The sequence below is a fragment of the Tetrao urogallus genome (assembly GCF_951394365.1).
Source record: "Tetrao urogallus genome assembly, chromosome: 3".
Taxonomy (NCBI): domain Eukaryota; kingdom Metazoa; phylum Chordata; class Aves; order Galliformes; family Phasianidae; genus Tetrao; species Tetrao urogallus.
This window is the reverse complement of record NC_136815.1, coordinates 79,273,951-79,288,197: the sequence shown is the minus strand read 5'-3', so window position 1 is coordinate 79,288,197 and position 14,247 is coordinate 79,273,951. Positions and strand designations below refer to the sequence as shown.

Sequence of the window (14,247 nt, the reverse complement as noted above, 5' to 3'; positions counted from 1 at the left end):
CGAAACCCTGTAGCGAACCCGCTTTAACAAGGGGTTGGACTGGATGATCTCCAGAGGTCCTTTCCCCTACCACGGTCGGACATGAACACAAAACGCAAAAAGGAGATGCCTGTGTCACCCACTCAGGCCTGGGCTGAAAGCACACACACACTGACCATGAGACTGACCGCCTTGTGTGTCAGAGGAGCAGGTGACAGCGTGCTGCTCTGTGTGGCAGCCCTGCTGAGGTGGACCCTCGCCACAGGCTGCCTCAACACTCCACATCTTCAGCCCATGAGATGGAAGCGCTGCACGTTTTCTTTCACAGACTCAGCTCCTTCTTTGCTGAAGGTCACGTCACATCTCACTTCAACAGAGGGCAAGCTGATGCCTTAACGAGTCCAGATGAAGATGACTACAGGCGGAAGAGCGATGCACCGCTGCTAGAGATAGCCGCAGAAAGCATCCCTAAGCCCAGAGCGCACTCACGAGCAGCAGCAGCACACACACCCCCCTCACCCGGCGGCGGCCCGCCCGGCCCCTGCGCGCCCGGAGGCTCTGTGGTGCAGCCCGGCATCGCCCTGACAGCGCCCGCTGCAACAGGAAGTGCGGGCGCCACGCACCGCCGCACCACAACGCGCTCCGGGCACCTCGCGGGGGCACTTCGCGGGACCACCGGGCCCCACGTTCACGGCTGGGGCTGCAGCCCGCGGAAGCCCGAGGGGCCGCATCCCCCCCCCCCCCCCCGTCCCGCACGCTCCGCCGGGTGCCGGTAGGGCTCGGCCCCCCTCGGCCCGCTCCTTACCTGCCCGGTGATGCCGGTGATGAGAGCCACCTTCTTGTCGCCCATCTCCCCGCCGCCGTCGTCGTCTCCCGGGGCCGCGGCTCCGGCACACGCTCCCGCCGCTGGCTGCGCCACGCTGCCGGCGGGGAAGGCGGCGGTCCAGGTGCGGAGGTAGCTCGGGGCGGAGGCGCGACCGCCGCCGCCCGAGGGCAGGGCCAGGGCGCCGGGGGCGGGCACCGAGATGAGGACGGCCGCCGCCCCGAGCGCGGCTCGCACATGGGTTGCCGGTACCCGGCGGCTACCTCTGCCCCGGGGGCATCGCCCCGCCCGCCGCTCCCGGCGCAGCCGTCCCGCCCTGAGGCGGCCGCAGGTGCGGCCCCAGCGCCGCCGCCGGCTCGGCCCCCGCCCGCGCGCGCGCTAACGGGGGGAACTGCGGGCGCGCGCCCCGCTTTTTTCCCACCCCTCCCCTCGCCTCGCCCCGCCCGGCTCCGCTCTGCAGCCAATCGGGAGCCTCGGCGCTTCCTTAAAGGGATAGGAGACGCCGGAGCGCCGCGGCCGAAGGCGAGTGCAGCGATTGGTTGGGAGCGGGCGAAGGGGCGTGGCTTGCGTAGCTGCCGCCGCGGAGAAGCCGAGTCTCCGACTTCCTGACCGCGTGTCGCCAGGGGGCGGCGCCACGTGAGAGAGACGAGTGCGCCGCAGCCCCGCCCTCGTGCGCCGGCGAAACAGCGACCCCTGCGGCGCGGAGGAGCTGGCGGGCAGCGAGGGATTTAAGCCTTGCATTGCTTTTGCCAGCCGCTTCGCTCCTGAGGAGCGCGGCTTGACCGAGCGGCCCGCGGGTGAGATACTGAATAAGTGTCCTCTTTCATTGATGCATGAATTTTTTTGTATCTAAAAACTAACAAACAAGATAAAAAAGAGGCCTGGCTGTGTTTCTACATGAATCCCCAAAGTCTGTCAATCCAGGGTTTCCTTCTTATATGATTGCATTGCAGGACCTTTACATATCCAAACTGTGTTCTTATTTTACTCTTCTGCTATAGCTCATTGCAGGGCATGGCCAGCAATTACTCAGTGTCCCTGAAAGCCCATAAGATGTATTAATCAGAACATGAGAAAGAGTTTGGGGGTATCATGTCTTTCAGTTTGAATCGTACCCTGCAATCCTTAAGGCTTATCTGCACACTATCCCCACACGCTCCCAGTTTAAATCTTGCTGTTACAGTCTCCAGTGGTGATGTAGGAGGATTGCAGTCACTGCACTAGCTTGCGTTGCCCTGATTACTCAGCTGCAAGTTTTCATCCCATTGCACTGTTTCAGAACGTTGCTGAAATGTTCTGAACGTTGGGTGAAGCGAGAGCTAACTGTTTAAAATTATTTTTCAGATCTAATATAGAGTTACAGCATATCTTGAGCTGGAAGGAACCCACAAGGATCGAGTCCAACTCTTGGCTCCACACAGGGCCACGCAAAAATGAGTGATAACACATACCATGTCTATTGTGTCTTTGCTATTCTTGGAATTGAGAATGACATTTTTAGCAACTCAACATTAACACCATTACTATAGCACCAGGGCTTGTCATTAGAAACCCTTCACTTCATCTGATGCATTTGCTGCTGTTCTTACCTGCGTGTATCTGATAAGGAGAATTGGCAGCCTCCATCTCTGTGTAAGAGCAGAAAGTGCAGCAGGAGCTCGCTGCTTCAAGTGATGTTCAGACCAGATGAGACTTAAGTATGTCAGAATATGTCTTTGTGAAATAGGACAGCATCGATCTGTAGGCTTGGGGAATAGTGGCTGGCAAGACTGTGTGTAGAAATAGGATCTGAGGGTGTTGGTAACGCTCAGCTGAACATAAGCCATCAAGTAGCCAAGAAGGCCCATGGCATCCTGGCTTGCATCAAAAATAGCATTGCCAGCTGGAGCAGGGAGGTGGTCATCCACTTTACTCAGGCCTGGTGAGACTGCACCTTGAGTACTGTGTTCAGTTTTGGGCCCCTCACTACAGGAAGAACATCAAGGCTGTGGAGCATGTCCAAAGAAGGGTAATGAAGGTGGTGAGAGGTCTGGAGCACAAGTGTTATGGGGAGCAGCTGAGGGACCTGCAATTAGTTAGTCCAGAGAAGAGGATGCTCAGGGGAGACCTTATCACTCTCTACGACTGCCTGAAGGGAGGTTGTACTGAGGTAGAGTTGGCTCTTCTCCCATGTAACTGTGATTGGATGAAAGGTAATACCTTCAGGCTGCATAAGGGGAGGTTCAGATTGGATATGAAGAAAAAAACTTCTCAGAAAGAGTGGTGAGGCAGTGGCACAGGCTGCCCAGGGGAGTGGTGGAGTCACCGTCCCCGGAGGTGTTCAAGGAACACGTGCATATGGCACTGAGGGACATGGTTAGTGGGCATGGTGGGAATGGGTTGGACACTGGACTAGATATCTTAGAGGTCTTTTCCAACCTTAATGATTCAATGATTCTGCAATTAAGAAAGAGGAGAGACTAAAGGAAAATATTATCAAATATATATCTACGGAGAGAATTCTGCAATAAACCAAAAATCAGACAGTTGTCTCTTATACTCACTATGCTCGCTGTTCTCAGGGGTCCTAATTTCTGTGCAGAACAAGAATTTTCCCAGACACAGGCAGTTTTATAAAGTTGGCAACATTGTCTTCTACTTCTTCAAACTGATTTCATTCCACTAATGATTGCTGAATATGGGTATATAATTAAGATTTGAAAGACAAGAAACACTACAAATAGTAGAAATTATGCCCTCTTAGCTTTAAGATGACATTGAATACATAAAAAGAAACAAAATTCCAAGAGCCATAGAACTCCTTATGCTAGAAGTAAGGCACAAAACTTGTTTTTATTTAGCAATTTAGGATTTGACACTGGAGAAAATTAGAAGCAAGTTTTCTTTTTTAAATAGATAATTCCATCTCCTCCTAGATCAGAGCTTTGTAAAGCAGAGGATGAGCTACATTCAAAAATGTCCTTTTTATGGCAAGAAAAGTCCATCATTTTTATCTTTTGTTGGCAGTCTGTTAAATGCACTCCAAAGCAAAGTTGGTCTTCTTTCTGTATGCTTTCTGTATGCTTCTCAACAAATCAGTGAGAGGTGCTGACAGTGCAGGGCCTGAAGCTGGGCTAGGTCAGGAGCTCCCATCGCTCAGCTTTCATGTGCATTTGAGAGGCTTTTTTTGGTCACTTTCCAAACAGAATTTTGTCTACCCCTGTTTGTCCAAGAACCCACAAGACCTGTTTTTCAAATGTGGCATTTTTCTTGACTTAATCTCCAAAGCACTCCACCAAAGGAGGGAGCCTGCTCACACCTTTCATAACTCAGATGATTAATCAATTACACTGGTTGAAAGATTACCTTGAGCCATATCTGTACTCTTAAGTGACAAGTACTCTGGGCTCTTCCTCTGCTGCACTTGCACTCCTCACAGAGTGAGGAGATTCAGGATGAAATATGCCAATTTGCATTACTTTCGTAAGGAGAGCATCTCAGTCAGACTGTGCCGAGATCACTTTTGCAGGGTTTATACTGGTATTTTTAGTCAATACTAATACTAGAAACAGGCAGATGAAGCCAGACAGGATGTAGCCTAGTTCAGGTTCCAGCTGACTGAAGCAAAAAAAAAAGTCTTGAACCTGTTTAAATTTCTGTTCCATTTGTAAGTCTGGCACTGGTAGTTACAGATACCGTTAGCCAGCTACCATAATCCTTCTAAATCTGCCCCTGGCATGCACTGCAGCACATTCCAGGTTAAATGCACAAAGACTGTTCTGTCACCAAAGTCTTCCAAGGTACATTTACAGATGAGACTGAAGGGTCGATTGTGGCACAGGTACTAGGTTTTACCTAAGTTGCTCTGGTGTTGACAGCAGTTCATGACAGACTGCAATGTTTTTTAGGATAGGCTGAAAACTGGACTACCCCAGGGATCTGGGGGTTAATACGTACTCTGGGCGCTAGCCTGCACTTATGCCTTTCTTGCTGCCTCCAACACCTGTACCATTATGTGTGCTACCTAACTTAAAGCTTTTATGTCTGCTGACACCATAATCACTTTTTCATGTGTCTGTGTAGACCTGACTCTGGCTGCTAAAACTGGCAAAGCCTTCACTGAAGAGGAGACAGCAGATAGACAAACACATGCACCCTCAGCCCCCTTGAATCCCTGTAAGAGAAGAAGAAGCTTGCAACTAGTAAATGTTTTAAGACGAGTGAGTAAACTGACAAGACCTAAAGCAACAAAAAATGAGTAGCGTGTGCTATAGCCTGTATTACGTTAATGTGAGCACTGCCACCTCAGGAACTGGTGAGAAAGAGGTATAGAACAGATGCGGTGAGATTTGCTTTTTGGTGGTGGATAAAAATATATATCATGTGGAAAGAGGGATGGAGAGCACTGCTGATTGATGCCAAACTGACCAAACTAGGGAATAATGGAAATGAGCAAAAAGGGAACAGAGGGAAAAGTAAAGAGAAAATAAATCTTGCTGAGAATAAGGAAGGAAGGAATAATAGGAGGAAAAGGCTGAAGTGTATTAGATTGCAAAAAAGCTACCATAGTAAGCACTAAGGAAAAGGGAAAAGGAAGGAGAACATACACAAACTGCTTGAATACCGCCTGCATTGCAATCCTGAGGACCTCAGTGTTTGTATGGGGTTTTGGCCATATTGCTGACTGGGATTTGAAAAGGTAGTTATTTGAGGTTTCAGAATGTCATATGAACCCCTTGTTAATACTTACAGAGATGAAGTAATCTTGCTTTACCTCCAGAAGTAGAAATTGACAATTTAAAACAATCTTTTTTCTCACTGTGGAACAATAGCATCCCTAGTACTATTTCATTAATAGTGTCATTCATAATAGACACGCCTTCTCTGCATTGCTTAGGCATATTTTGCTGTGATGAAAGTTGACATGTTATTAGCATATCCTGCTCCGTACAGGAGTTACAAATTGCTGGTGGACCAAGTGCAGTTCTCATCCTCTGTATCGCTCTGTAGCAGAGGGAAAAACTGGTGACGTGCCTCTTTCTGAGGCTCCTCTGAATGATCTACTTCAGACAGTTTAAGCAACTTCTACGTCAGTGAACTCTGTCAATGCTGTACTCAAGCAAGAGCTCTGGTTCTTTGCTTATCTTCAATTTCAGTTGCCTGCCTACTGCTAACAAATACTTTGGATCCTGTCCGTGGCAAGGAAGTGACATCAAGGTGTTGTTCATATCCCATTGGGGATGGTTCAGGGAGCCAGCAGTGTACAAAGCAATACACGCAAGAGCTCTCTTCTCCTTGAGGAGCTTTTAGTTCATACCAGCAGGCAACTAAGGGAGGTGTAGCAGGCCTAGAAGAAAGTGATATGCTAAGGGTTTGCTTCTCTTTTTCTACTTTGCTATTTTAATTTAACAGTGGAAATCTGGAAAGGAGTGTGAAAGATGAGATGGTAGAGAGTCCAGGAGAGATCCAGCATGATATGAAAGGAGCTGCAGGTGTTATAGAGTAGCAAGTCATGGGGGAAAGAAGGGCAGATCTCATCTGAGGTGAAAAGAAATGGAGAGTGGGAAGTTAAGGGAAGTCAGTTTCCATATTTATTTTTTGAACAGTTGACTTGAATATCTGAGGGCACGTGTAGTGACCCATGTTCTCAGTGCTCTGACATATGAATGGCAGGCAGAGCAGAAACATGAGGACCTGGGAGATCTTTCTTGGTCGTAAGCCTTGGAGCCAACGCTTGGAGATAAGGCCTTACAGGGAGTAAATTTGAACCCATGATTTTGATCCCTGTTAAGGCTATTTCAAATAACTGTTCTTAGAACAAGGACATCATAAACCGTTTTCTCTGGAAAGCTGTCGAAACACAGTTACAGGGGTTCTCTTCTTTCTCCTGGCCTTACACAAATATAGGCCAATATACACACAAATCCCTGCATAAATCTTGTCCAAAGGACTTCTAATCAGGAAAGAAAACAACAATGTTGTACTTCTCACACTATAAAAAAGACCACCTTGGGAAAAGAACAATGCAGCCATAGAGTGGTGTGGTGTCTGTTAAGAAAATTCACATAAAGCAAGCATTAACTATTCAAAGAATTAACTGCAATGAGGCAGTTAAGTGAGTGTGCCTCGTCACTGAACTCAGTGCCATAACAGGAGCAGAGTAAGAAGCAGGTTGTAAAAAATCAGGTAGGGAAATTATATAATCACTTCACTGTCCCCTGGTCTGGATTATTCTCTTAGAAGATTGGTCAGAATGTCAGTGGTTGCTTTTACAAGTTGTCTCTGCAGTCATAGAACAAATCAGTAGCAGAATATAAGAGAAACCCAAGATATGGACCAGAGGGGACTCTTAACATTGCTGAAACTAAGTTTTTTGTAACAACACATGTATTTGGCTAGATATATGCTATTCACACTCTTTATATATTACTTTACATTTATTTGTGGTGAAGTGGTAAGGTAAGAATTAATGCTGTTATTTTTAACATGCATATTTCAAGCGAGTAAAAGCACTCTCACAGGCTTGTGTGCCTGGGATAAAGCATTCTGTGACTAGTTGTGACCAAAACCAGAAGAACGATACATAAAATTACTCCTTTATTACCACCATTACAATGCATTAACTGTTTGCTATGTGCTGACAGAGTCAGACCTCTGCAGCCTTTCTTTTGGTTTGCCACAGAGGAGTGCTGGATCCAAACCAACAAACAGAGGCACAGAATGGGGCCGGGTCAAAGAGTATCTCAGGTGTCAGTGATGGGGAAATGACAGAATTCACATTTCCTTCATATGGAAAGAGGCAACACTGCAGTAAAAGCAACAGGATTTCAGGAGGGCAGATTTAAGTTATCCAGAGGGTCATTAGGTAAGATTTCCTGGAAGACTGATCCAAGGTAAAAGGGGAAATTGAAAGAAATCACATAACTTCAAAGATATGGTATTAAAGATGCAAGTGCAAATTCTCCAGTTGCAGAAGATAAGCAGGGAGTAAGCAATCAGATTAGTTAGGTCATTTTGATCCCATACATTAGAGGAAATTTTGCAGGAAGCAGGAAGTATAATGGAGTACTAAAGACAGATTTTCAACAGCACACAGATACAACATCAGGAAGGCCAAGGCAGAAAATGACATGCCATTCCTAGAAACCTTGGCTACTGAAATCATTCTAACAAAGCATCAGTAATAGGAAAAGCAGGCTTAGTGAACTTGTAAACAGAAGGGGAAGCCTACTAATAGATGACACTGGAAGGTAATATACATAATGCTTTTTTTTTTTAATCAATATTCCCTAAAAAGTGGCTTCTACAATTAAAATCAATAGCAAAGGAAATAATCTGTCCCTCAGACAGAGAAAAGATAGGTTAGAGAGCACTTTGCTTGGCTTCGCATTTTCTAATTTGTTGATTCCAAAGAACTAACTTTCATCCTGGAATACTGCAGGAACTGGGTGATCTACTCCTGTAACCATTGATGGTGGTCCTACAGAATACGTGATTTTTGGGTGAGATACTCAAAAGCAGATAAAAGCAAACATGACATACCTTGAAAAGAAGGCCAAATAATTACTGACTAGCCAATTTAACTCAGTTGTTCGGAGTTATGGAGAAATAGCCAAAAGTGACTTTTCGTGACAATTTGTTAGGATTGCAAAAGAAGGGGAGAAAGCACACCTGGATTTTTGAATCCATCTATGGATTTGTCAAGATCCAATTTAATTTATCTTTTTAGCTACTGAGTGGACCAGGAAGGAAAACCAGTAATTGTTGTACGTTATGTTCTCTCAATAGATGTAAAGTCTTGTTTGCTTTTGAGTACCACACCTATAATCCATGTGTTCTCAACACTGTTGACAATGACTCTTTGAAAGAGCAAAGCAAGGAAAGCAGGTCTGAAAGAATCTAATATCAAATGTGTGCAAAACCAACTGGAAAATCATACTGATACAGCAGATAAAATTAATTCACTGTCAAAATAGAAGGACAAATATTGTCAATAGTCCAGAGTCCATAGTATGTCTGACCTACACAAGATGGTGTTTTCTAAACAATTTAGAGAATGGAACTGAGATTTCCATGAAGCTGAGGGAGACTGCAAGTAAGTTTGATGAGAAATCAAAGACTGCCAGAGATCATCTTGATAAAATAAATGAACAGTCTGTAAAGGAAGGAATAAAATGAAATGAACAGGGACAAATGCAAAATACTGCAACTGTGGGGAACCTTACCAAGTTCAAAAAAAGAAGATAGGGATCATTTTTATCAAAAGGAGTTTAAAGCTTGTAATGTAATCATTAACAGCACATTGTTGTTAAAATGGGTAAGCACAACATAGATACATGTATGCAATCTGTGAACACACTGCGTATTCCCAGTATTATTTATTTGTTGTTACCATCTCATCATGGTCACTGTGTTTGGTGCTGGTTATTAAGAGTGTAACAGAGAGCCATAAAAATAAACAGAAATCCACAAAACATGATATGAAAGGAAAGGTAGGAAAAAAGTGGGATCCGTTAGCATAAGAAAGGATGATATTGTCCAGAAATGAAGGGCCAGGATAGTCTTCTGCAGCAGGAGCAACCTGCTATAGCTGAGCTTACCACGGGCAAGTGACGTCATACTTGATGCTTCAGTACTGCTTCCAGATCTACAATATTTTGAAAGGAGTGAGATCTTGACTACAATATTTCGAGTGCCAGGCCATCTCTCATAAAGAGCACTAGATATTCCGACTGCAGCCAGAGGTTTATTCTGTTCTTTGAGGACTCTTCTTATTTTGGGGAAAAGGCATTATGCATGGGCAGCAGAGTTGTAATGAGAAAACAGAGAGCAGAGTCCCAACAGTTGGTCTTGCCTCACCCATTCTGCCTCTTCCGCATTGCTCAAGACTCCATTGCTTTTGTTGGATCAGTAAATTTGACAGCTGGACAAACACGACAGTCTGTTTCAGGAAGAAGCTTAGGGTACAGCACTTAATAATGAAGAGCAGAGCAGGTCTTGTGATGGCAACCAGGATTGGCCAAGTCCAGATCACCAGAGAAGCCTGTAGTGAGGAGGCAAAACTGAGATCAAGCTGAGATTTCAAGTTCACAATTCAGAGCCAGTGTCAATGAGACACACAGCCAGGCACAGGCGCACCTACAGTGTAGCTCAAGGAGGGTGGCAAAGGTGAATGCCTTAGCTTGAACAGAGCTCCTAAGCTATGAGAACCAGGCCTCCACTTCATACAACTTTTTCTCACCCATCTCTTTCCACAGCAGTGATCCAAGGTTCTGCAATGGCACCAAATTCAAGCTAGCCTATGTCCTGTGGAGATCAGTATGGGGTCCTTCCAGTCTAGATATAAGTGTCTGTTATTCATTTGCCAACTCCCAAGCAGTTCCCCAAAATAACAGACTCATAATGTATTTTAAAGCACAGCCATGCGCCGATGTCAGAAATATCACTGATAAGCCACAGTCTTAGGATACTGTATATACTATATATATTGCCACCTTCAGCTACTGGTTTTAACTAGCTCATAATCTCAAGGCTATGGCCATGAGGAATGAGGGTGTGCTGGCTTTTGTTTTGTAAAGCAGATGAGGAGCAAGATTTCCAATGCTCTTATTTCTAGCATCTGTAGGCTTCAGGGACCACATTTTCTGACACTTTTTTTTTTGTTGTTGTAGGCTCCCATAAGCTCTGTGAATGCAACAGAAATTGTGCCACCTTTTCTTGCAGCCCATTGCCCACATTAGGCTGCCCACCAGCAAAGGACCTGATCCAAAAAGTTCAGTATTTTAATTACAGTCTCTACATGACTACTGAAACCAACATTTTTTCATAGTTAGCTACAAGGAAAGATGTTTGGCAACACTTGAGCCATCATGCTGAAGTGTTTGACTATAGCCTTGGTGACACAATTGGCCCACGTGTGTGAGGAAGTGACAGCATCAGCTAAGACTGTCACACCACTGACCCTACCAGCAAGTCTGACAGTTTTGGAGATTATAATTACTTGATCGTCTTTGTCAAATGCTTTCACTGACTCATGAGTTATAGACTATGAGGTAGTGTCTCTGCTTTCTGGATCAACTTGTCCACTGGGGTGGCTAAGCCAAATGGTTAGGGGAAGAATCTGCTTAATTCTGATTGTTAATCTCTTTGAATCCCACCCTGTTCGTGGTCCACCCTGTTTTCCTTTCCTTTAAGAAAGTCTCTGAAGAGCTGTCTCTTCTGGGCAAGCGAGCAACAGTGGCCAGTCTGTACAAAAATGCCTATGACTTGGGTAGAAGGGTATGCTTTTGCAATCACACCCTGCCCTTCAAATTAGGGTATTAAAAGCACTGAGTCAATCAGGGAAAAACATTTAATTAGACTCACAGAAAGCTTCTGTCACCGCTCTTGGATGAGCACCGTGTTAGCCATTGGGAGATCAAAAAGAACAAAAAGGAAACACATACAGGAGAACATGGATTAACCAATGTGGGCTTTCTGTGTCACGTGTTCAGGAGTCTCACCCAAAATGATACCAATTTTTTTTTCCTCTGTAATGGCAACTGAAAGGACGTTTAAACACATAATTGTATCAGGCCATGTACTGACTTTGTGCAGAATCCAGCAGGGACTCCCACGACAAAGTTTCCGGAGTGGCCTCAAGCTACTTGGGATAAAGTTTGCCTTTTTCCATTCCCAACATCACCTCTGCTTTGAATACCTGGGGATGTTTCTGGTTGCCTGCTGGCAAAAAGGCACTGGAAAGAAATTTGTTAAATTAGCACTTCTCGCTGCCAGAAAACTTTTTGACTGCAAGGTGGAAATGTGAGAAACCTCCCACTCTGCACACGGGGCTAGCGTACTCAGCTGCTATGCTTCACTGGAAAAAATCTGCTGTAGTTTTAAACAGAAACCACAGAGGTCTGACAAAGCCCATAGGAGACTCCTGGAACTTTCAACCAAATTGTTATTGTATTTCTAAGCTGTTGGACTTCCACTGTAAGTCTGAATTATTCTTCAAATAAAGGCCCAATCTTGACATCCAATTAAACTTCCCACTGAGTCAGATGGGATGGACAGAAGCGTACAGGGAACAGAACAGGATCTCTACTAAAAGGGATAGGTAGATACACTTGCAGGTCCCCATTTTTCCAAGCAAGACTTTTCACCCACTTTTTAACCAGTTTTTTATTCTGGCAAATTTCTGGCTGGTGCAAACTTCATGCAGGATTAGCAAAACCTCATTTAAAAATCAAATTATATTTCTACCTATAAATAACTAGGATATCTATACTGCCTTTTTCACAATAGGAGAAGATGGTTGGTATCCTTTCTCTAGATTCATTCTCTAGGTGTCTCAGTCTTCAACACAACTGACACGATCAGATTTGTCCCAGGTTGTAGCATCTGTCCAGATTTAAGAAAAGATTGTAGCCCTGGACCGGGCACCAGAGCCCCATACCAAACATAGCAGTCTATCTTTAACCCATTCTGAGCTGTCATGGAGCTTTGAAGCAGACAGCCTCTCAAGTGCAGAGAGATAATCAACAAAAATTATGGTAACCAAAACACTGCTTGGCACACTGAATAAAAAGAAATAACACAGATATGTAATTTCACCAACAAAAGCTTCATTGTAGTCATTTAAACAGTGTGCCTGTGAACCATGAGGTTGGACGCAAACTACTTCAGTCAGTGGAAAGACTTTCATTAAGCTAAATGGCTTTGTATCAAGCTTTTACTGGATGGAGCTCTAAAAAATTTCCTCCAGAAGTTCTGGAGACTATTTTAGTCTATTTAAGATGTAAGGAAGGAAACTAGAAAACAATAGCTGGCCAGACCAGCAGAAAATGCATAAATACAAGCAATTGAAATACAGTATGAGTTAAAAGTATGTTGGTATAAAGCTAAACTATGATCAGTATGCTTAACTGCAGCTTTTAGACTGCTCTCCAGTGGCTATTTAGCTGCACTGATTCATAGCACTCTGCATGCTTTGTGGTGCTTACTAAAGCCTAGGTGGGGTATTAGTGAAACAGCAAATTATACTTTGATTTCTAAAAAGATTCAAAGGTACAAAATATAAGACATCCCACTTTCGTTAGAAGTGAAGTCTTTATTCTCTAACCTTTTTTTAAGAGCAATTAGTTTGCCAAAAAGACGTTGGCTGTATTTTGAATTTAGATATCAGCAGTTATAATTTATTTTTAGTTAATTCACTAATTGACCTGTGCTCAAATTAATATAACAGAAAGATTCAAATCAATGTAAACAATGTGCCTGAGTGATTCATTCTTTCACTTTGCTGGTTTTGAACCTCATTTTAACACTAGCCACATCTTTTTTTCCAGCTAGAATTGCAGTGATTTATATCGCTGTGTTAATTACGTGAGCCTTTAAACTGTGGTTTGGAAAACATTACATATCTGAGGTATTTTTGCAAATTAGGGGATTCATTAAAAAAAAAAAAAAAAAAAAACAAACACAACCAGGTCTTGTTAAGTTTATTTCCTAAGTGGAAACCTTGAAAGGAGTGCATGTATGAGAGGGAGAGCTGAACCAGGCCTGTGTTCGTGTGCATTCCTTCCCTTCATCTTCCCCCACTCTTCTCCATGGCAAGATACCAGTCATGTTGTGAGTCTTGTCATCTGCGTAACAGTTACACTTATTTACTTGCAGGATTGTATCCCCCAACTAAAACCTAGTTCTCAGATAATAAAGCAGAACATATACGTATCAACATATGCATTTAGCCACATAAACAAAAATAATAGTTTTCTGTCTCTTTATCATTCAAAGATTGCTTGCCTTACTGGAAGTCAAAGCACAAACTGTTTTAGTCAAATAAAAATTATTGAGCTCAACAGGGCAACTGAATAAAATTTAACAGCCTGTGACTTACAGGCTACACTATATGATCTAGTTCCTTTTGGCCTAAAATTCTACAAGCCTAAACTGAATGTAAGCCCTGCATATTTTTTTTTAATTAGAACACTGGTGAGACTGGAGGGGACTATCTAACTTCAGCCATGCGTAGGCGTGGATGGACAAATGGCTGTATTTTCATTGGGTCAAAGACTGCCCTTCTGCATTGTATTTGGCTTCACTTTTAAAGTGACTGAATATCCAGTCCAAATACAAGTTGGCCCAGAATTAATTTCCACTTCCTATCCTTCCTTCTGCTGAAACAAATAAACTGGGATTCAGCTTGCAGGACTCTTGGCTTCACGGGCAGATCTACGAGGCCATTCGTTAACCAAAGAACACAGTACTTAGGGAGCATGCAAGATGCATCCAAAAATTCTTTGAGATATTAATTTGACTCAATACCTCCAGCCAAGAAAACTAATAATTATTTTCAAGTAACTGTTGCCATACAGTTCCACAATTGTTTAATTGCTTATATGCTGAGTCAGGAGTGAGACCTGAGAGACGTTTCAGAGATCCCCACCGAGAAGAACATGAAAATAGATCAAAGCAAATATTGG

At 44.0% G+C, this 14,247-nt stretch overlaps 1 protein-coding gene across 1 annotated transcript in view; it reads right to left on the bottom strand.

Annotated features, from left to right (window-relative positions):
* The window catches only part of GMDS (GDP-mannose 4,6-dehydratase), a gene marked incomplete at its 3' end in the record, with an annotated part of 387,083 nt that extends 386,194 nt beyond the window's left edge, over positions 1-889 (bottom strand). The window contains exon 1 of the mRNA XM_079533424.1: positions 785-889. Within this exon, the coding sequence (XP_079389550.1) occupies positions 785-829 (45 nt within the window). The 5' untranslated portion in view covers positions 830-889. The remainder of the gene's footprint in view (positions 1-784) is intronic.
* Between the last annotated feature and the right edge of the window lie 13,358 nt (positions 890-14,247).